At 39.5% G+C, this 17,254-nt stretch overlaps 1 protein-coding gene across 1 annotated transcript in view; it reads right to left on the bottom strand.

Moving 5' to 3' along the window:
* Positions 1 to 17,225, bottom strand: part of LOC110091165 (uncharacterized) — a 103,448-nt gene extending 86,223 nt beyond the window's left edge. The window contains exons 1-6 of the mRNA XM_072989524.2: positions 15,541 to 17,225; positions 11,197 to 11,414; positions 9,713 to 9,878; positions 5,105 to 5,311; positions 4,577 to 4,738; positions 78 to 158 (exon numbers count right to left, since the gene is read on the bottom strand). Of these exons, the coding sequence (XP_072845625.2) occupies positions 78 to 158; positions 4,577 to 4,738; positions 5,105 to 5,311; positions 9,713 to 9,878; positions 11,197 to 11,414; positions 15,541 to 15,566 (860 nt within the window). The 5' untranslated portion in view covers positions 15,567 to 17,225. The remainder of the gene's footprint in view (positions 1 to 77; positions 159 to 4,576; positions 4,739 to 5,104; positions 5,312 to 9,712; positions 9,879 to 11,196; positions 11,415 to 15,540) is intronic.
* Between the last annotated feature and the right edge of the window lie 29 nt (positions 17,226 to 17,254).

The following is a 17,254-nucleotide window of genomic DNA, read 5'->3' on the forward strand; positions in this document are numbered from 1 at the left end:
TGAACAGAAAAGAACTAAAGCACAGAGCAGATGAAAAAGTTGTCAAACATTAAAAATTGGAAATAGCAGGAACTTACGAGGCTAAGGGGTGTTTTCTATACAGGTGTCGCTGTAGCTCTCCAATGGTCCACACTGCTGTTCGACATGCAGGATCAGTTCTAGAATCAAAACATACTTCTGTATAAACACAATTCAGTAGCTAAATGACTTTCTATTCCTCCACTAAAGTAAAATCATGTAAGAGGGTTTGGTGCAGTGGTTCCCAGCACTGGGTCTCCATATGTTCTTGGACTACAACTCCCAGAAATCCTGGCCAGTATAGCTAGTAGTGAAGGCTTCTGGGAGTTTTCATCCAACAACTTCAGGGGAACCATTGGTTTGGTGTAATACCACCTCTCCTAAAATTGTAAATCCCTGGTCTGTAAGTTAGCCCGTCCATTCTCAACCCATTCACTGGGTTATTGGAGTTTCTCTTTTTTTCCAGTATTTGGCATATAAAATTCTTGCTGCTGTAGTTTTTTTCTTTTCTATCAAATCGGGTATTATATTCAACAAAAACAGTTCAGGTTCATATGGAATTATAGAGGATAACATTTTTTTGTAAAAACTCATGGACTAGTTTCCAAAAGCTCTTAGCTTCCCTACAAGTCCACTACTGTGATAAAAGCTACCTTCTTTTGATTTGTATTTCCAACATTTGTTAGAGAACATCTTATACATATTTTCTTTGTAATTAATTGCTTTTGTTAATTTAATACTGTATTGTACTCTCATACTTGTGACCATGACTTTATGTTAATACTGTGGCCCACATTTTGGGCCCATTTTATCATACATTCTTTAACTATTTCATCTTGCGTTTTTGATTCTAGTAGATAATTATACAACATTTTGATCAGTTTTTCCTTTACATTCAGAAGTACCTTATCTAATGGTGTCTATTCCTTACAAAACCTTTTGTTTTATCTTATGTATATCTTGAATCTATTTGTGTTTTTGTCCACCAATCAAATATTATACCTTGTTCTTCTAATTCTTTCCTTGGTTTCATATTAAAGTCCTCTACTAACAAATCTCTATATTTCAAGAGTTTCTTCTTTTTCATTAATGTTGATTGTGTGAATGCTTCCATTGGTGAGACCTATTCAGGAACGTTTTGGCAATTTTCTTCCTGGATCTTAGTCCATACTCAGTTCAAAACTTTCCTTATCAGATTATTCTTAAATTGCTTGTTGTCCTTTGCTTTTTGATACCATAGGAAGGCATTCCATCCTAGATTTATAACATGTCCTTCTAGTATTAGTATTCTGTCATTTTCTAAAACTATCCATTCCTTTATCCAAACTAGAGCACAGGCTTTATAATATAAAAAGCAATCTGTAAGTCCAAAGCCCGCTCTTTGTTTTGTGTCTTGAAGTGCTTTGATTCTTATTCTAGTTTCCCCCCCTTGCCAGACAAACTTCATTATTTTTACTAGCATAACCTTGAGTCTTAAGGTGGTCTACTCTGTATCTTCCAAAGGGCTTCCCTATCATGCAAGCCCTTCAATGAGTTGACATAGAAGATCTGCAAGGGTTTATGTCTGCCAGACATTCTAATCTCGTAATTTACTGCCCCAGTTTTCCTCACTTCCTCCAAGTGCCCTTATCATTGTACAAATAGCTTAGCTGAAGCTGACAGCAAGAGCGGCATCACTTTCTGATCTGAGAAAAACTCCTGGGTTGCACCTTATTATCATATTATTGTACTGTATCACCAAGACTTTTCCTAGCATCTATTTAGCTAACCTTGATATCAGGTTCAGATGTTCTCACATTTCTTTGACATGCTGTATGATGGGTCCTCCCATCATTCATTTAGGAAAGCTTAAAGCCATCTTCACTATCTTCCATACAGAAGTCCTATGAGGGATGAGGAACTTCTCTGACTGGTATTCATAGGGTATGCCACAGATGTGGTTCCTCCTGCACCAACTTGCTAAGCATTCCTCTTAAGGTACAGTTGAAGTGTTCTACCAAACGTCATACCTCTAACATTGCCCAAATTTGTTGGAAGGTCCGACTCATAAAATTAGTGCCTTGGTCTGTCAAAACCTATAATGGAAAAACTACTCAAGAAAATAAGGAAACCCTTGGCTGCAGTTGCATAGTCTACCATAACTAACATGTGAGTATCACCTCCTGTAGAACAAAGGAGTGGGACCACTATATCAAGCTCAATATGCTAAAAAGAATTATCTGCCAATGGCAGAAGGATCAATAGGGCCCAGGGGTGAAGGAGTGGTTAGGAGAACTGGTATTCTGGGCTCAGCTGACGATACTGTTCCACTTCCTTAACTATTCACAGCCAGTCAAATGTTTAATTCTAGATAGGGTTTTCTTGGAGGATAGGTGCCCTGCCATGGGCATATCATGTGTGACCTTAACTATTACTACTTTCAGTTTATGGGGTCCACCTATTTCAGGGATTTCCTATTTTAGGGGAACCTAACATAGCAAACTATCTCTAAGTCTGAATTTAATACTACCTTGAATACTACTGTGATGGCTCCCTTCTGGTTGTTCCACCACTAGGGCTTGAATAAGAACAGGATCATACTGCTGCCACAGACAGATTTGCTCTTTCATGACTTCTACCCAGGCTAATCCTTTTGAGGTGTCCACTGCTACTATAGCAATCTCTTCTTGCTTCTGCACCAGCAAGTCTAACCCCCCCAGTCTCTGCCTAAAAGCATCTGCCTACAGAAATCTGATATGATCCCTAATTTCAAATGTCTCTCTGGCCTGGTAATTTGGCCTTGCCAAGATAGCGACATAGGGTTTCATATCCCTGTGAACACATTGCACCATTAAAAAAGAGGGTTCCTGGATCCCTTTTACATGTTAGACTAGAGATCACCTTCACCTGGTATAGATTAGCCCTGGTGACTTATTGTAGGGTTTCAGACTGAGCTCTCTGTTGATCAACCAATACCACCAACACACACTGTTGTTTAGCTGTTTGTCTGATGAGCAGTTCCTGCCTCTCCGTAGCCCAGGTCCAAAACTACTCCATTGAATCTGGAGCAAAAGGAGAGGTCCCACATTAGCACCATTGTGAGCCTCACCAACCGTGGCAGCTTCAGTGGGAGCTTTTTCCTTCATTCCCAGTTCCATAGAGACACCGTAGAGGCTTCAACAGCAATGGAATTTAATAAAATGGGTACATGGGGAAAAGATCCAGCACAAGGAACTTCTTTCAGGATAGTTCCCATAAGTGTTCTTCAGAGTCCAAAAGTCCCCCTGTTACTACCATTCCTTCAATTTCTTTTCCTTCCCCTCAAAAGGTCTAGTCCTGGTGTCCACCCCCTTCCTGTCCGCAGCATGGAGGGTTTATATGCCCACACTAAAGGCAACAACAGCACTCCCAGTTCTGGGGAATCGTTGTCCCCTGGCTGGCATTTCCTTTCAGCGCTTCTCTTTTTTCTCCAGCATCCTGGTTGGGTTGTAGCTGGTTCACCCATCTAGGCTTCCTGCTGTCAATCTCTCCATTCCCAGTATTCCCTTTCCTCTCTGAGTTTGGAAGGATTTAGCTGTCTCTCAGCCTCTTCCTGTGGTACTCTCAGTTCTATTATAACCTGAGCCAAGGGATCTTCTTTGTATACGTACTCTCAGTCACTCGGTGGCTCTGGTTCTTCTGGGGATTCTACCTCTGCTTGGTAGCCTTTCTGTGGTTCCTCTAAGGCATCTCCTGAAGTTTTCCTAAGGCATTTCCCCAGTTCTTCTCTTTAACCTCTTCTACTATCATATCCACAGAGCATTTTGCCATCTACTCTGCTTGTTCTTTGTTTCCCTCCTTCTCCTGATCCTCCTTTCCTGGCTCCAGAGCTTGCTTTATATCTCCTAGCTCCCAGGGCCAGTTTGCCCCCTCCTCAACTGGAGGGTGTTCCCCGCCACACATCACCTTCCCAGGTATGTTGGGGGGCTGTTCTAGGTTCCTGGATTTGTATTGCACAGGTACCCACTTGGCCCAGAGTGCATTGCCTGGTCTATTGGGAGCTGGTGGTCTCAAAGTCTCTGGTTCAAGGAAAACAGGAGACAGCTCATGCACAGGTGCCCTGGTGGTAGTGTCTTCCTCCTCATACCCACTTACATAACGCCACTCTAACAGTATGAATTTAATAGCCATCAATGAACCTGGTTCCATACTGCCAATTGGGATTCAATCTTGCTTTGCTTTGATGTTTTATAGAAGATGAATGTATTTGCTATTTACTTCCATTCTAAAATACTTAAAAAAATACCTTCTTGCTTATACAATATTGTAATTTTGGGCATTTAAGTAATACCTACTCTATGAGATTGTATGAACTGCAAACTCAGATGAAAAAATAAAGTTCTGAAATTCATATGGTTACCAACATAGTACAGATTCAACACAGAGGAAGTGCATTTGCTAACTTATTTTTATGCCTCCATTTCATTAGCAGGGGATCTAAATTTCTTTCATTGTCATTCATTAGCCTCTTTTAAAACAATGTAAACAGGTCTATGCTATCATCAACTATTATTGGAGTGAAAATGCCAACATTTTTTACCTTGCTGTGTAGACCCATATATCCCACGGTGTCAAGAGAAAGTAAATAGTTCCACTAGCTCGGTTGTAAGTAAAGTGTATAATTGGCTGGATTAGAGGGGGATAAGGAGGTGGCAGAACTGTGCATAATCGTGTCCCACTATGAAGGGAGTATATCCTTAAACTTTAGAAAGAAACAGAGAGAAAAATTTAAAATAAATGTAAAACCTATGCACAGAATATGACATATACAAAGAGAACTCTTCTTCATTGCCATAAAAAGTCCCATAGTATCATCGTTACTTTGGAAACGTCTTCAATTTGTAAAAATTATTATGGGGTGGTACATTCCAGATTTTGATAGTAAATAATTATTTTGGGGTGGATAACAGCCAATGCCTTCTTCAAAATGTAGCTCTTGTTAAACATGCAAATAAGTTTATTTTAAAAAAACTTGTGTCATTTTTTATATTTTTTAATATACTTGTTTCATTTTTTAAAAAAAGTTTATTTAATTTTTTTTTCTATTTTTACTAACATTTCTACATACCTGTTGTCAGTACCCATGGCAATCACCCTGTTCGACTTCCCATCAGCACCACAGACATACATATCACTTATTGGACTATTGACACGAGTCCAAAAGCTGGTAAAGGTGTTCAAATTGAATATATGAAGACTGCGGGCAGAACAACAGTATAGATATTTATCTTCCACTGTACCAATCCATAGTATTCCTTCTTGGAATGGCGATAAGCTAGACATAAAAGAATGGCATTGTAGACAAAATGTGAAGTAAAAAAAGGTGTCATGTACATGTTATCTATTATTATCAGTTTGAAACACATATCCTCACTCTTCCAAATCTATCATATTTATTTAAAAAATAGTAATAGTCTGCATTCCACAACCAGGGGAGCTACAAATGTTCCATACTATGACTTCCATCATCCATAACTATTGCTAATTCTGGCTAAGGCTAATTAGAGATATAATGTGAAATATTTCGGGGAAACTTTTAAAAACTGAAGCACTTTAAAAAATGAATTGGATTTATATCTCACTTTCCTCCAAAAACGAGACAGTGAATAGTATGATTGGACAGAACTACAATTAAAACATGAAACAGTTCAAACAACAGATTGAAAACACATTTTAAAGCACATGACACCTCCCCAGTTAAACACCTCTCCCACAGCAACAGACGTCAGTTGTCAAGGATCTATCAGAATTGTTTACAAGTCTGCATGCTAGCAGAAAGAAATCCAGGTTCCTTACCTGTAACATCTGTTGTTTAGTTGGTCACATATGCATTTATACTAGTGGCTCGCATCTGCACAAAGCCACCCTTCAGAATCTTCTGGATGGAAAGAGTTTTGGTGGTAGCTCCACCCCTTTTCTTTACAATGTTCATGCTGATATGCTTCTCCTCAGTTCAAAATCAGATAAATCAGTGACAGAGTTTCAGTTGCCAGGGGATGCCAACAAAGGGAAGAGTCATGTGAATGCATACAGGTGCCTAAATATTCCTGGTGAGAAATCTATTCACACTAACAGTGAAGATTACTGCAGAAAAGGTTAGAGAAGCAGGCAGTTAAACTCACTGGAGTCCTATAAGGAGACGGCTCTTCCAAAAGAAGAACAGGCTGCTTAGCTGTGACTGTGGTTCTTTGAGAAGTCATCTGTGCACTCACACCTATGGGGATGTATGCACCTAGTCTGCAAGGACAGAATCCTTGTAACTTTCTAGAGCTGAGCCAAAGCATTTTGGCAGGAGCCCTGCCCATCCAGCGAGTGTGCTCCAGCCAATCCTTCCCCTTCTGTTCAGTTTTGGTCCACTGTGAAGATGGGGACATCTGAGTAGGGAGATGGCCAGGTTGTGTTAGTTCACAGATGACTCCTCAAAAAGAACAACAGTTACAGATAAGAAATCTATTCTTCCTCTTCAGGGTCTCTGTGAATGCACACCTATGATTGATTAGAGACCTTATCTCTTGCATGGCAGACAGATGTCACTGGAGAATGTCCAGGCAGTTGTGTTTCATAAAGGTGCCAAGTAGACTGTATATAACTGCTCTCTGAGGTGCTGTGGATCTCACTGACTGGCCTCTAATGGATTGCAGCAGAGATATATAGGCCATCTGATAATAGAATGCTATTGTGTCTGTTACCCATTTTGCTGTGCATTGTGGGGATACCGGCTATTCCTATTTGTGGGAACCATAGCAGATTAACAGTTTATGTGGTTTCCTGAAGGATTATGTGCAGTGGACATACAAAGGAAGTACTTTCCACACATCCAGAGTGTGGAGTGATCTTTCAACCACTGCAACTGGTTTTAGGTATAGCATTGGAAGTGAAATACTCTGACCCAGATGGATTTCTGACACCATTTTGGATAAAAAGGAGATGTTGAGGTGGGCAGCAACTTTGTCCTTGTGGAAGATAAGGTGTGGAGTGTCTGTTTGCAGAGTACAAAATTTACTAGCCCCTCTGCCTGATGTGAAGCTGGCTAGAAAGGCTGGTACTGAGCTAATAGTAGCAGCCCATGGGAAAGTCAGTGGTCAGATAAGGCAGGCATTGGGAACATGACTACATATCTGTGTTGTGCCTAATAATATAAACAATATCCATGTTAACTTACTAGACACAATATCCTACAAATATTTACTTACAAGCTCTTATAAACTACTTTTATTTATACAGTATGAAAGTTTACAATATCCAAACCACATACTGTAAATTGAAATATGTACAGCCATATTGTAAACTTTCATACTGTATAAATATAAGTAGATTATGAGAGTATATAAGTAAATCATTGTAGGTTATTATGTTTAGTAAGTTAGCTTATTATGCTTAGTAAGTTAACACAGGTTTTGTTTATATATTATTAGGCTTTCAGTGCACCGTGTTTCTCTTGCTTTTTGGGATATCAGAGAGAAGCTGTTGGGGAGCTATAAATTATTATGCATTGCCAGAAGAACCTTTGGGGGAGACAATGTGGAAGTTTACTTCTTGCTTGCTAGTCTGTGCTATTAGTCATTCTCAGGATTTTTGACAAATACAGTGGCAATGACTTTGCCTGCTCTCTGTTATGAAGATGACTCTATTTAGACTGAATACTATGATCTACAGACAGTACTGACCTCCTGCTTGTTAATACGGACTGTCTGAAGGCAGTGCAACTCAGCAGTTGCTGCCTGACACACAACACTTGATCCCGAAACCAGGGAAGGGGCAAGACACAAGAGGCAGGTGCAGAGGGCTCACCAAAGCACACAATCTCAGTAGGGAGATCCAAAGCAACAATCCAATACTGTATAAGTCCCACAATTAAATATCATCCACAAGGAGAATTCAGGTTCCAAAAACCTTGTCGCCGTTTAGTCGTGTTCGACTCTTCATGACCCCATGGACCACAGCACACCAGGCCCTCCTACCTTCCACTGCCTCCCGGACCTCCAAAGACCTAGTAAGGCACAGATCAGGACTCCAAAGCAGGTGTCTAAGCATATAGGAAACAAGTAGAGGCAACGTCTCCAGTAGCTTGCAGTCCTGGCTAAAAGTATGTTTTTCTTTCTTTTTTAATATAGCTGGGCTGCCAGTACTCTGGCCAGAACTCAGCTGCAAGATTTAGCTCTTTTTTAATCTCCATGGGAAGAAAGCCATCTCCTAAGGTGATCCCCTACTCCTGAGGAAGCTCATTCCCTCAAAAAGTCATTCTTTGCAGCCAAGCCCCATACCTTGGGATTTCAAGTCTCTGCCTCTGCCTTGACTCCTGAACTTGTCATCCATAGGCTTGGGCACCTGCCTGAGGGTCCAGGGTCTGTGGAAGAATGGTCAGAGATTCTTCTGTTGTACTGAGTTCAGGAGTGTTGTGTTTATCATCAGTGGACAACTCCTTTGACAAGGACATGATGACCACAAACAAGGGTACTCATATTTGCAATCCTCTGACCTCCTCGAAGAGCAAAATGAAGGTGGTATTGCTGCTCACAGGTAGATGAGGAGACAGGTGTGCTGGACAGTAGGCATTGCTGAGACCACCTTGCATGCTCAGGTGCATATTGCTGGGCCAGTACAGCCACACTGGTGTCATACCGAATTAAATACTCTCTGTAATACAGACCTCTGAGTCATGGCATTAAGATGAGTGAGGTTGGCAGCTGTTGGATGGTGCATCAGCTCTGCTTAAGGATTTATTCTTCCTTCTTCTTAATTGCCAAAATGGAGGCTGCTAAGGAGGTTTTCTGAGCCCTACACTTGTGAATGAATGAATGAATGAAAACACTTCTGAGGACTCTAATTTCTTGCCCATGCCTTCCAAAATTCTTGCTGGGATAATTCTTGGTGAATTCTGAGTACAAAATTTCAATGCCTAACTAAAATTACCTTCTCCAAAATACAGCATCTTTAACCTGATGCTATACAGTAGATTCACCATGTCTAGTTGAAGAAACGGTGACAAATTTTATAGGTGGAGATTAAAGGGTCTCTCCCAAACAGGTGTGGCTGCTGTAGAAGATGAAATAGAAATGAGAACTATGCTGAAGCGTACAGTGTAAATGGAAGGGGCAGGATTACCACAAAAACTCTCCATCCAGAGGGCTTCAAAGGGCCATCCTGTGCAGATACAAACTCATTAATGTGAATACATAGAGACCATGAAGAAGAACCATAACTACTTTACAGGCGGACTACATTAGTCAGTTTGGCACATAAATATAACTAGCACATACCCCCCAAAAGAAGAGATTACATGAAAATATATAACTGTTGTTAAAATTTCTGTATCATGTACAAAATTGATTAGATAAAGCAAACTATGCTCCATTTTATTTTGGTGCCATATGAAATCCATTTGGGTGCCATGACAATTACATATCTTATAGAACAAAGTGAAGAGACAGCTGCTACAAATCAGTATGACTTCTGAGAAACTAGTTTGAAAAGCAATTTGCAGCACAATCATATATGCCTTGGACTTTATTTTTTTACAGTGAAATTTACTCCGAGGTAGGTACACACAAGACTACACCTATAGAAAATTATATTCATAGCTTGCACAAGCTTGATTCAGTGGTACCCTTTCACATTAAAAGAGCACCTTTGTATCCAAACATATGTACTGTATTTATGAAATGAACTATAATACCTATAAAAAATGTCCATTGTATCAAATGACCAGAGTTTGATTGATCCATCTAGTGACGCAGAGATAAATAATGAAGCTGTATTTGGATGCAGTAGAAGCTTTGTGACAGTTTTAGAATGTCCTTGAAATATATGCAACAAGCAGCCTTGATCATTCCAAGATTTTACTGAGTATAAAAAACAAAAACAGGAAAATATAAGCAATTGTTAGACATAATAAATCAAATTATAAATATAGGAGTTAATTGTTTGATTTATTTTATCAAAGCTTAAATTACTGAAGTAGGGACAGCTTTCTATTGGTTCCCTGGGGGTTTGCCCCTGAACTCTGCTCAGGAGTACCCATGACCATTCTTCTTTGAAATTTCCAGGATGTTTTTCTGTAGCTTCACTAAGGAGAAGACCCTAGACTCCAGCTTTATACTAATCTGTTTATCAATATACGGAAGGGCCAAGAAGTGTGTGTGACTGGCTTCCTTATTTTATCTGATGACTCTCTTTTAATTTTTAGAAGGCTGCTAGAGAGTTAGAGTAGGAATATTCAATATACACTGTGTTAGATCTTGAAAAGTATCAGGGGAAGAAGTTTAACAGAAATTGATCCCTGTCCAAGCAACCCTCCTTACTGTTTCTCTGAAGAATCAGGGAACCTTTTGCATGGGACATACTGTGGTCCACAGAAGCCACTTCCACTTAATTTCACTTGCTGATCTTTCCCTTCTTCCTTAGTCTACTGTACCAAAACTTACTCAAACTACAAGGGTTTACCAAACCACAGGAGGGTTTTCTGGGACATACCAGTGGAGGACAGTAAGGAGTGTTATCTTCTGCCAGCTCCATTTTGCTGGCACTACTCAGGAGCCTAGCAAGCTGAAATTCTTCTATCTCTTTTCCTGCCCCAATAATTTGAACACTGACTGAAATCTTGGTAAGTTATAAGTCACCAAATCCCCACTGATTAGATGGGCCTACTTTAACACAATTTGCTAAACTAAGCAACAGGATTTTAGCCATTGTGTTCCATGAATGGAAGATCCTTCTGTTCACAGAACAAAACGTCAGCACCTAAACTGTTCTCTACAAACAACTCTCCAGCATTTTCCAATCATTGTGTTAAATTACTAAAATCTACATTTGGAAGACACCTGGCATGAAATTCAGCTTTATTGATGCAAGATCTTTCTTTAAGTCACAAATTTTTCTTTATTGCAAACATATTAAACTCTACTGATGGCTGCTCCAAATCTTAAATTATCTTCCTGAGGTAAATTTCAGGTATTACAGCAAGAGGGTCATACTTTGGCTTATGGGGGCCACATGCAACCCATGGACTACATTTTGCCTACTCCTAACTTAAACAATTTAAATTCCACCAACGTAATGCCACTTGCATTTTAGATAAATAAATAAAATGGGTTATAAAATAAGGGGGTAAGTACTGTATAATGATATTACATTATTTGCTGCTTCTTTGGGCCAACTTACTTTCACTGCCTCTAGAGGAAGTAAGTAAAATTTTAACATCAGATGAGTAGATACATGAGAGAATAGCAGTCTGGTGGGCATTTAGTATCTCAAGTAGCAATTTCCCATTGATGTCGTAGCAGAAGAAGTGACCTTCAGAAAAGCAGTAGTATCTTTGCATAATGACATCAAAATCCATATTTGTACACCACTTTTTCCCCATGTATGGATATTCTGTACTGTTTGGTAAAACATTATTAAAATATTTTAGTATGAAAAAACAGTGAAAATTATTTCAGCTTAGTTATAGTGCCACAAAAGCTGAATATACAAAAGATATTGTTGTATGAATTTGCACTGCTAAGCAGAAAAGCAGAATTCTAGGCTTAACTCTGTTGTACACACAATCCCACACCACTACCCACAGTGTTCTATAATGTTCCTAACTATACAGCCTATAACAATTATTCCATATTATTAATATGTGTTATTACACAATGTTCTATCATTCAATCTGCAAAATCCTGTTGTGTAAAGTTCTGACACTCCCTAGGGTTTCTTTTTGCCTGGGGGAAGCTTTGGGAGCCTCAGGACAGTATGGAGGGAGACTCTGATAGTCCAAAATTGCTGCTGGATTGCTGGCAGCAATCCCAAACCCAGTGGCGGCAATCTGGGAACCAATTTTTACTATTAAAGGCAGTTACTGAGGCATAACATTGCTCAGAAGGAGTTTGCCCACTATATAATTTTTATATAATCACACAATTGTTATTACACATATACTATATAGTAATGAATACACTTATACTACATTGCATTATAATAGTATTATATCACATTGGGACAGTCTGTTTGTATTATTACTTTATGGCTTTAATATTAACTTATGTCTTTACACTTTTTGAGTATGTCTTATCACCTGGACAATATTGACTATAATACTATGACTGTTACAAAATTTTATGACTGCTACATCAGACAATGGCTAAAATCGTCTTGCATAGATATGTCAGCATAAAGTTAACTGTATCACTTTTGGAGGCAAATTACTTCAAGTTAGAAAATCACTGTAGATATTATGTGTTGCATGTTGAGTCATGCAACTCCATGCACTACAAATAATGCCTATGGTAATTTCCTAATTAAACACAATTCACCTCTAAAAGCTATGCTTCTAATTACGCAAGAGGATTTAGTTCTAAGTATTTGTTTTTAATTTCAGAACTATTTTTGCATTTCTAAGAACAAAATAGTTGCTATCATTGTATTTTTCTGCCCTCAAGTTTCAGCAGCTTCAACAAATACAAATACAATACCATGAAGTCACCCCCACCCCTGCAAAACAAAACAGATTTTTCTGTAACAACAAACAAAAAAGTTACTAAAAGACATTCCCACTAGTTTGGGGAGAAACACATTCTAGTTTTTAGCACAGTTGTGTCCTTAAACAATTGCTGTCATGGGAACCAGATCACAAATAGGGCATATGAATCGTTTTTTCCTGTGCTGAAATTGCAAAAATCCCACACATGCAGTTCTTCCTCAATAAAGAACAGACTTTTAAAATACTATCTCAAAAGCAAACATACTTGTGTTAATAACAGAAGGATTACCTGAGAGCAGGGGGAAGTACCATGTATGTTGCTTATTAGTAACGTGTTACTTTTATCATTTGAGATGAGAGGAGTGTTGCCTCTTCTCTTATATAGAAGGTGGTCAGATGCCCTTTCCCCCTATTTTTTCCATTTGTGATACTTCATGTGACACGATCACCTCCAAGAAGTAACATCAGAGAAAGCAGCAGGGTTTTACAGGAGGAAGCAACAAGGACCTGTTTTGCATAGGCAGGAACCTTGCCTAAATGTTTTGGAAAAAAGAAGGGGACACCATCTACCTACTTCATCTATAAAAGAGATAGACTCTTGGATAAAAATATACTGTATCATATTCATGTAGATTCACATCCTGTTATCGAAGTCCAAATAGTATGCCCTTGATCACCTTTTGAAAATTTTGTTATGCAAACCTAAGAAGAAAGCAAACAGCTGACCTCCAGGATTTCTGCTTTATTAATCAATGCCATATGTAAAAACACTTTGGGTACAAAATTAGTCTGTGAAAAAGGTCTTGCCATTTGATCAATTATGATACTAGGTGTTCCATAGAAAACTGGACCTCCCAAGCTTCCATCTTTACAAACATGCAGACCATAATCTTAGATTGGTTTAACCCCTCTTGAAATTAGTTACATCAATAAAAAATTAAAAGTAAACATTGGAGAAGATGTATCATGCCTGACTCTTACTTACCACCTACCATGGAGCTACTCACTGATTTCCCCGTTCTGGGTAAAAGTCTTTAAGGAGATTGAAAAGGTCACTGAGCAACCTATTCATCTCTCCCTTTCCCCGGGTCTCTATCTCTCTTTTGGATGATAACAATTATTTAAAGCACAAAAAGAATTGATTCTCTTTATGTGCTTGGCAGCATGTCTAGAAATGCCCCTCAAGTTGAAGAGTGGCTAAAATCTGTCATTAAAGACATAGAAAGGATGGCTCTGGATTATAGCACTGATGGAAAAATTAACACAACAAATTAAATGTTCAAGAAATATTCATGCTCATGACTCATTTCTTTCTGTATCATCCTTCTGAATCAATTTTTTAAATGACCATAGTGACATATTTTCCACACTTCTTCTAGACACTTCAGTGAAATGTTAGGCTTCATTAACTTTCCTTATGTTAAACTCTTGTTTTGATACAAATAGCATCTTTTAAAATTTATCTTTTGTATATTCTTTTATATATTTCTATATTGAGCAACTTATTATTTGGATATTCATCCTATATTTTTAAACTGGCATGATTTAAATCATCTTTTTTCACCATCATATATTTTACATTGCATCATTGTATTTTATGTTTATTAATATTTTTTTTGAAAAAAGGAGGAGGACACCACCTATCTATTTCATATATAAAATAAGAGGCAACCTTGCTTCCCCTCCCATTGAGTGGCATGTGAAAACCCTCACTCACTATCAGCCATGACTACACAGTGAATGGGAAATGACTCTTAAAAGGGCTTGTCCAAACAGGGGAATTTGGAGCAGTTTGGTTTGTGCTTAAAAGGTTCTTATCTTCAGTGCAATGTATTCTATCTCTCACTTGAGCAATCCTTTTGTTCACACTGGAGATGCTTATTCTCCTATGAGAAGAGTCCACACAGGTTTTTGGATTACTGGTTTACTCATGAGAAATATTTACCTGGTTTACTCACATGTAAGTTTACCCAAGTTACTCATGTGTAAGTTTGGCCAGTTTATTTGCAAGTAAGGAGGCACCAACAACAGCAGCTGAAGACAGCAGTGGTGCAAGAGGAAAACATTGGGATGAAGGTTGGAGAGACGGAAGGCAAGTAAACTCCCCCTTTCCCACATTTTTCCTCAGGTGAGCCTCTACTGGGGCTGTCCTGCCTTGAGGAGGCAGAGCCTATGGAGTCAATATAGCGTCCTTCCCTGTCTTTTCTCACAGCCATCATTCAGTGACTTTCCTTTCTTGTTGTTAAGTAAAGTTAGTGGTATGTCAAAACAGCGATATATCAACCTAGCATGGTATTAGAATTAAGCTGTGTCAGTTAAGTAAACATTTTTTTAAAAGGAAGCGGGGCAGTGAATCCTGTCTTCCTGCTGGAGACTGGTTAAACAGCCGAAGAGGAAGAGGAGGAAGAGTGTGCTCTAACTGGTGAGTGGATCATTGGACAAGGAGGTGGGGGAAATCGCAGCTCCTGTGGTGCCACATGTATGAACTGGCATGAACCTTCGAACTGAGCTTCATGCCCATCTCTGCATATGTGCTTTGGCTGGGAAGCAGAAAGGAACATCATCTCAGTTGCACTGTTTGCTGGGAGTCATCTCATTGCTCTATGGAAGGGTAGTTTCACCACAACACATTAGAGTCTACAGGGGTAGTCTGTCAATAAACTATCCTCCCATGGAGCAGTGAGGAACTCCTAGCAAGCAGTGTGACTGGGGAGGTGGATCCTTCTGCCTGCCAGCATGTGAAGTGAAGCAGATAATGGTAGTAGGAAGACCTCTCTTTTGCCTTCCTTTTTTCTTCTTCTCCCAGTCCCAGAAGTCTGCCTTGGGAATTCTAGATGGCTTCTGGGACTAGCAGTCCTGGAATTATGGACATCCTATCCCAAATTGCTATTATAAATTCAAAATAATAGGCCCAACTTTGTTATAATTATAACCCCTTATATTCTTGCACATGTTTTTAAAAGTGACAAATTATATTAAAAGGATATCAAGATAATAATGTGTACACATATATGTTCCGATTGAACAATTAATTCTAGTACCTGGGGAAAAGGCTGTAATTGTACATTGGAACAGGATTAGCATGAGTTGGAATCTTCTTTTCTTTAAACTTCCAAGTCTAAAAGAAAAAGGTTTATATGCAAAGTTGTAAAATGTGTATGTTTTTATAAGTTAGCAATCCAGAAGTTCAAGCCTACAGTCCTATGCACAATAACCTGGGACACATTTGGATTTCCTTCCAAGTAACAAAGAACTGAACTATAAGTATGAAAATCCTTTTAAATTTCAAAATATTTATAAATTTTTAATTGCTGCTACACTAGAAGTTGTCAATGAATTAAAAAGACAAAACAAATCATTGTGTTCGTATTATGTTTCTTATTTAACATCTATGTTATTTAACATCTACATGAAACCACGGGGAGACACTGTCTGGTGTTTTGGGGTTCAGTGTTACCAGTGTGCCAATGACACCCAACTCTACCTCTCCTTGCCACCTAAATCCGAGGAAGCTGTTTCGGCTCTAAACCGGTGGCCATCAGTAATATTGGATGAAGGTGAATAAACTGAAACTTAATCCAGACAAGACAGAGGTGCTTGTGGTTAAGTGTGGGATGTGGTGGCACTGTGGGCTAAACCGCAGAAGCCTGTGCTGCAGGGTCAGAAGACCAGCAGTCATAAGATCAAATCCACGCGACGGAGTGAGCTCCCGTCGCTTGTCCCAGCTCCTCACCAACCTAGCAGTTTGAAAGCATGCAAATGCGAGTAGATAAATAGATACCACCTCGGTGGGAAGGTAAAACAGCATTCCCTAGTCATGTTGGCCACATGGCAACGGAAACTGTCTTCGGACAAGTGCTGGCTCTATGGCTTGAAAAATGGGATAAGCACTGCCGCCTAGAGTCGGACACGACTGGACTAAAATGTCAAGGGGGAAGCCTTAAGTGAAAGGCAGATCAAGGAATAGGGATGTACTGGGTGGGGTTACACTCCCCAATGAAAACAGGTTGATAGCTTGGGGGTACTCCTGGATTCATCTCTGAACCTGGATGGCCAGATCTTGTCAGTGGCTAGGAGTGCATTTGCACAATTAAAATTAATACTCCAGTTATGTCTGTTTCTAGAGAGATCTTATCTGGCCACTGTCACACACACCCTAGTTACTTCCCAATTGGATTACTGTAACTCACTTTATGTGGGGCTGCCAATGGAAAGTGTCAGGAAGTTTCAGTGGGTCCAAAATGCAGCAGCCAGATTGCTGATCGGGGCTGGTTAAAGGGATCACAATAACCCCCCTGCTACAGTAGCTCTACTGGCTGCCAATCAGTTTCTGGGCACAATGCAAAGTGCTGGTTTTAACCTATACGACCTTAAATGACCTGGATCCAAGCTATCTCAAAGACTGCTATGAGCCGGCTCAGGTGAAGCCTTTCTCTCAGTCCCACTACTTTCACAGATGTGTCTAATGGGGACACAGGACAGAGCCTTCTCTATTGTCACTCCCAGACTTTGGAACTCCTTCCCACGGGAGGCCAGACTGGCCCCTTCTTTCCTGTCCTTATGAAAGCTGGCAAAGATCTTTCTCTTTAGGCAGGCTTTCTCTTAGTGACTGCCTACATGAGTGACTGTCCACATGGCTGGCTACATGAGTAACCTTTGGATGGATTGTTATGTATTAATGCTCTGACTGGGTCTTTAGTTCTACTTGTATTTACCATCTCTCAGAGTGGTATTTGTTTGCTCCTTTTTAGTACA

The sequence above is a fragment of the Pogona vitticeps genome, chromosome 2 (genome assembly GCF_051106095.1).
Source record: "Pogona vitticeps strain Pit_001003342236 chromosome 2, PviZW2.1, whole genome shotgun sequence".
NCBI classification, from domain to species: Eukaryota; Metazoa; Chordata; class Lepidosauria; order Squamata; family Agamidae; genus Pogona; species Pogona vitticeps.